This window comes from Cyprinus carpio, unplaced genomic scaffold (genome assembly GCF_018340385.1).
Source record: "Cyprinus carpio isolate SPL01 unplaced genomic scaffold, ASM1834038v1 S000006759, whole genome shotgun sequence".
In the NCBI taxonomy this organism is placed as follows: domain Eukaryota; kingdom Metazoa; phylum Chordata; class Actinopteri; order Cypriniformes; family Cyprinidae; genus Cyprinus; species Cyprinus carpio.
The window spans coordinates 165,027-171,653 of NW_024879356.1; the positions used below are offsets into that span (position 1 = coordinate 165,027).

A 6,627-nucleotide genomic window follows, 5' to 3' on the forward strand; every position below is an offset into this window, starting at 1 on the left:
CACTTCTAAATGCTTGATTTGTGGAACCTTCGTCCTGACTAATTCATTGGATGAATAAGAAGTTCAAAAGAATAGCAATTTATCACTTTTGAAAGCAAAGTGGGCAATGCAAATACAATACAATGATGAGACGACCTGAACTTACTGAGAACGTTGTGTCTCCACTTTCTTTTATAAATGAATTTTAACACTCATAATCTGATCATAATCAAAAACCTTTGACTTTTTGTGTGTTTTTTTCCCCAGTGGTTCAGAAAGCACATTTTATCTCATTGTTTTTTTTTTTTATAACTTGATGTTTGAGCTTCCTCATTCCCCGACTGTGCAGGAACTGTTCAATCAGCCCCATGTGTCCTCCACATTTTCCTTCCTCACATCGCCAGTGGCTCGTCTCCAGGCCTGTTCTTCTCTTGCACCCACTTTAATGACCCTTGTTTTGCTTTTTGTTAAAGGCTCCAGCTGGCCCGGGTCAGTCGGAAGACCACAGATCACATCCCATTTTCATTTTGTGCGGTGGTCCACACTTCTCACCTGCTTTCCCTGTTTCTTTATCCCCTCTCTGTGAGTGTGATTGTGGTTGGTGTGGTCCCTTCCAACAGTTTTGGGCCGCATGGCGTTCTAATGGCCAGTTAAGAGGTGAAGTAGAGCTTGAGCAGGGTCTGGGTTGTTCCCCCAGCCACATTTAGAGACTTTTTTGTTCTAAACATGAGGTTAATGGATCAGACACGTTATTGTGGCAGGGCCCTAGCTAACTAAGCTAACTGTGACAAGCAGACGATTGGAAGACCCAATGAGTGGTGTTTGTTGATAGCCTAACTTCATCCATGGAGCAAGGATGTGTATGTCTCCAAAGAGGGTTTTCACAGTCAGTGCATAAGAAGAAACCATTTCTGAACCGGCTCACAAAGAAATTTTAGTGAACAATTCTACAAATAGACATTTTTTGGTTCTAGTGTGACACCTTTAACCATATAAAGAAACCCTATCTACAATAGGAATAATCCATGGATGTTCTAAATTCCTTCTTGGGGGGGGGGGATCCAAATATTTGGCGCAGTAATGAACCTTCATTTTAAAGGGTGTCGTTTGACACGGATTACCATTAATCAATTTTAATTATTGTACCACTAATATGATTTGGAATTGGCCGTGATATTGATAGGCAGAAAATAAATAATAAAATACAATAAAATAAATAACATCTGGCATAGAGTTAATTTTACATCAGTGAGATACTCCTTGCTCAGCGTTTTTAAAAAGTTTCATTTAATGTTCTTTGGTAGAAATGTGGCCAAATTTAATTTGTACTTAGACTTTTTAGATTTGATCAAATTAATAATACACATTGGTAAAACTGCAAGTTTAATGCAAATAAAGAACATTTCTTTTTTAAAGGTGTATGCAGCAGGTTGTTGCCCGAATGTTTTCGTCCTGGCCAGTGGCTGGTGTCCCCCACGCAGAGTTTTGAGCTCCAACTTGCCTCAACAACCACCTACCCGGAAGTTTCTAGTAAGCCAATAAAGCTTTGATAGTTGGTTCAGGTGTGGTTAATTGGGGTTGTATGCGAAACTCTGCCCTCCAGGACCAGAGTTTGGGCACCCCTGAGTGTAGAGACATATGATCCTTGCTTCTGAAAACGTTTTATTGCTGGAAAATTCTCCTTTTTTCACACCTAATTATTTTTTCACTATCCACTGGCATAAGGTGCGGAAATGATATCAGGACATATGCCAGCCAGACTCAAACAGCTCTGACAAACAACTCTGAATTGCATGCCATTGTCTTAAATTATTCGTGTTTAATTTTGATTAATTTGCAGTTTATTTACTTGTCTCCACACAAATTACACCAAAAGTGTATGTCCCTCTGTAGTGACAGTATGATTTATTCATTCAGACGATGGGTAACTCCATTTTTAAATCCAATTTGCTTTTTATATTCACATTTTGTAAATGAGATCCCTGAAATGCAATAGTGCCATGCTACTGGCTTGAAAAGAATGTGACTGAATACTTTCCTATAAACAACCAGAAACATCCCGCCATTGAAGGACATCTGAGGTTGCAGTCCCAAGGTCATATTTTTCCAGACTACCTTGGACAGGAGGACGTCCGAGCCGTTTCAGAATGAACTTCTTTTTTGTGTCTATCTGTACCGCAGAACAATGGTGTTAGCTCTTTATGAGATGTGGTTCTGTCAGCAGCCTTCAGACTCTGAAGACACTCCATTTCTGATCACTCATCGGCCACAACATACCATTGTCAGTGTTATTATTGTACCGATACAAAAATTGATTTGGATGGGTCTTATTTTGTGTGGGTACAACATAATAATAAAATAAAAATAATTCGGTAGTAAGTTAGATCTGATATGAAGAAATGAATCTCGTCTCAAGTTAAATTATATTTTTTCGATAAAATGCTGCCATCTAGTGATTGTGATAATGGCCCTTTACCCCAGTGACATTATAAAGCAAACTGAAGCAGTGTATTTATCATCGGATTGAATGGAAAATCACCAAGTTGACTTGTCAGTATCATTTTACTACTGCAAGTCTAAACAAAGCAATAGTCAAAATATTATGGAGTTCAGTCCTGTCAACAGCTTTTTTATATATATTAAATTATGTTACTACATTTTAATATAATGCTAGCTCCATCCAGATGCCACGACTGTTTTCTCGATATAAAACTTAAATTTTAGGAGAACAAAAGTTTCATATTTTTTTGAGCTTTGTCCAGAAAAGAGTAATTTACATGCTTTTAGAAATGTATACCAACGGAAGTGAACCGAGAAAGTTAAAGATTTATTTAGTTTAGAACATCAAAAAAAAGAAGAAAAAAAAATCCCCTAAAGGTATTAGTCTACACATCCATTAATATAGCTCAACTCTCAATCTTTTTATTTCAAACCAAAAACATCACAACAAAACTGTTTAATATTCAGTACAGAATCAGCAGAGATCTTCAAATTCTTCTGGTTTGTATGAGAAATCGAATTGGTTTTATTTTTACATATTTTACATATTGCATTTGTATTTTCAAAGAAAGGACAAAACGAACTGATCTAGAGCGGTCCTGGGGCATTTAGCGTTTCTTATTGATGGCTCATATCTGATGTCTCGAGTCCCTTTCCTTTCACAAACAAGATATTGTGGGGGAAGATGTTGGTTCTTCTTAAATCGCAGATTCATTCCATTTCTTCACATAAAGTCATCTGAATCATAGCCATCCTGCAGCAAAAAAAAAAAAAAAAAAATCACTTCAAGTCACAAAAGAATTTGTGTCAATGCTCAGCAGAATATTAAGCTTTAAGGATGTATTACCTCATTTGTGGTCATGTTGTCACTCTTCATGAGTGATGAATAATTCCTATAGGAAAGTAGAAGTTACAAGTAAGCACACGAAATTGATGCCTGTACCTATAAATGATACGTCTCAAGGACTGATTCTGATGTACAAAGGTTATTTTTATTGTATTTATCATTTATGTATCTACAGTGGAGTCCAAAAGTCTGAGACCCACGCTGAAAATATTGCATAAACATGTGGAGCGTAAAGAGTTAGGAATTATGAAACACAAACAGACACTCACCTCAAACTGTTATGCCGATAACATAATTTGTAATGACATTTTTTTTTTAATCAAGTTCACTCATGTTCTCAAACAATTGGGATGCCAGTGTATTTTTTTTATTTTATTAAAAACAAATATAAATATATAATTGTTTGTGTTGAGGTTTATAATATGCATACGCAACATTTTAACAGTATGCAGCACCTTAATTCTTCCGTCTCTTTTTTCTTCTTGGGTTCCGTCCTTCTTCCTTTTTTCTTCTGCTCTTGTAATTGAGCCTGTCTTCTTCTCGTTTCTTTCCTCTCTGTCCCCGGACGTCTCCCGCCTTATCCGCAGCAAGATCAGGATACAGCTCCTCTTTTGTTTTCTCTAGTCTGTTGATGATTTCGTTGATTTTCTTTTCTACTACTTATATGCCACAATTTTGCACTACTGTTGGCATTATATAGTAAATGGATATTTATACAGACGCTATTTAGAAGATTTCCAAATGCAGTAGTAATACCTGAGCACCTTGAATCACATAGACTTTGTTCAGACAGGCAACGGAATTGAGTTATTTTTTGGGCATAACTGACTGATCTAGGTCCAGAACTGGGCTGCAGTGTGAATGAATCATAGAGTTTATCTCTCCTCATAACTCCTTCCGGTTCTGCCGATGGAAGCCTATGTTGCCCGACATCCATGTCTGCGGTTTTTTTCAGATTGCCCCATGGTGTGTAGACAACATTTAACATTGTTCTTTTGCAACCTGTAAAAAAAAATTAAATAAAAATTAAAAATCCTTTAAATAAAAATTAACAAACAATTTTTTGATGTTTCTTGTAAAGAAGCAGTACCTTGAATGCTGTTGTTTTGACCCAGCTGGGCACAGTCGATCAGGGACCTCTTTTGGTATGTTTTCTATCGTTGTACCCCTTTAATCAGTGAACATAAATGTCAACATGGAAAATATTATAAATAAAGCTGTAGGTTAAAATATGAATAACCTCTTAAAATACCATGTGGCATTCTTAGATATACATGGGCAGATGAGAGCTTGTCCACATGGAACCTGAAACACAAGATAATACTAAATATTTATTGTACTTGAACTAATATCACGGAGTAAATCTAGAAAGTAAATAATTCCTTTGTAGAGGCAAACATTAAACAGATATTTGTTCTCACCAAATATCTTCAGGCCATCCATACTTTATAAGATCTTCATCTGTAAAAAAAACAAAAAATTGTTATTAATGGTCTTAATCATAGCATATGATGAGGGTGTTTATAATAATATTTATGGAGGAATTCAGTCCTTACTTTCATGTTTTATCTTGCCCCATATAGATGGTATAGGGCGGAGAGACAAACTGTAAAGAGAAGCATGTATTGCAACTTTTTTAAAAAGTACTGGTCACTCTTATTCATTATTCTTGCTGCATATCTAAAACACAAACACCGAGCCTCAACAATATAATCTCACAATGTCAAATTACAGTATATTGCCCCGTTTTGATTATCTTTTCTTTTTGTTCTATGTTGGAGAGTTATAAGTAACATTATTATGAACTGTTTCGTATTTAAAACTGTTTTTGGTTGACAAACATACACAGTTTGTCCTGGCACAGAGAACACACTACTCACCGGCGCTTTTAAAGTAAAACACCATCTTTTTACGCAAAGACGCAACCTTTGAAAAGTCTTTGTATTCAGTGACTAGGTATTCAACAACACACTGAGCACATCAGAGGTAAATAATCTTTTATCAGAGGCACATGTCAGGGTGCAACCATCCATTCCGACCACAACAGGAACAAGCAGCGCTGCAATGAAGTGATTCACGGTGAATGAATCGTTCATTTGAATCGAATCTCTCGCTTGAGTTCCGAAGCCGAACTGTGCTCACGGTCAGCAAATACGTCGGTGGATTTTATTATACATATATAAAAAAACAGTTTTTAATGTATATGAAATTATTAATTATTTAGATTCTAAATTACTTTTTTTTGGAGTTACTAAATAGCTGCATCAATTTGAATGTAAGCGGTCAGGGTACTTTGAATCAATCTGTTCGAAAGAACCGATTCGTAGAAATGAATCACATTTACCATCCCTAACCGGAAGTTATCACACAGTCGTTGTTTCCGTTTGTTTCCGTTTGTGCGCGCCACAATTGACTTTGGCGCGTTGTTCAAAACAGACCGCGGGTGAAGGGAGAGCTTTGCCGCGATTATTTTGCTCCCCTGTTTTCATACAAAATCAAAACCAGAATCGGATTGACCTATTGACATGGTAAGTGAGCTACTACATATATTGTTACATTGAACGAGGGCTTTTGATGACTGCGGGATCCTGTCCAAGTATTTTAACGAGATGTTGGTTTGGTTGTCTAATAATTGGCGCCTAGAAATTAGCTGCGGTGTAAATGAATGATAAGTATTGGACATATATATTTAACCTGTATTTTTTAAACTATGGGCCAAGGTATATAACCGTTATCATAGCAATAAGCTTGCCACAAAAACCCATACAGTTTGATTCTTTTGAATCTCGGTTTTGAAAAATTACACGCTATTCTCTCTGACGCAAATGTCGAATATTGCGTGTACTAAAATTAGATTTTGTTTACTGCATGGCTTTTTTTTTCTTTTCATATATCAGAAGATATCAGAATGTTCCAGAAATATCAGAATGTTCCAGAAATGCAGTCTGTGGCGTCCTATAAAAGCGATAATGTCCACGCCATGATCTTATTCCCTGTCATCTCTTTCCAGGTCATTTGAAGATGTTATCCCGAAAAAGAAAACATGACTCTCCTGATACCCGGAGGTATGTGATGTCATGATTTTTTTTTTTTTTTAGATAACGTTACTAGATCTGGAAATGTACTTTGCTCTCATGACACAGATTGTGAGTCATTTCCTTTCGTTTCGTTTAAACCCACCACAGTAGCCCATCCAAAAAACAAATTACAAGCCAGAGAAAGTCTCCAAGAAGGACCACTGGACAAAAAGAGAACATTCCCATCTCACTGGCATCCCCCCAAAAGATCCTCAGCACACCTAA

The 6,627-nt window shown here is 36.6% G+C and overlaps 1 protein-coding gene and 1 pseudogene across 1 annotated transcript; one reads left to right on the top strand and one right to left on the bottom strand.

Moving 5' to 3' along the window:
- Nucleotides 1-3,141: 3,141 nt before the first annotated feature.
- Nucleotides 3,142-5,672, bottom strand: LOC109084503 (coiled-coil domain-containing protein 25). The gene is given in 12 exon segments (XM_042755939.1): nt 3,142-3,232; nt 3,326-3,371; nt 3,781-3,854; nt 3,856-3,894; nt 3,896-4,002; nt 4,228-4,246; nt 4,248-4,327; nt 4,416-4,493; nt 4,578-4,630; nt 4,747-4,793; nt 4,890-4,931; nt 5,643-5,672. Coding segments are annotated over 12 exon segments (645 nt in total). The 3' UTR covers nt 3,142-3,202.
- A 665-nt stretch (nt 5,673-6,337) lies between these two features.
- LOC122144774 overlaps nt 6,338-6,627 on the top strand; it is a 3,826-nt pseudogene continuing 3,536 nt past the window's right edge.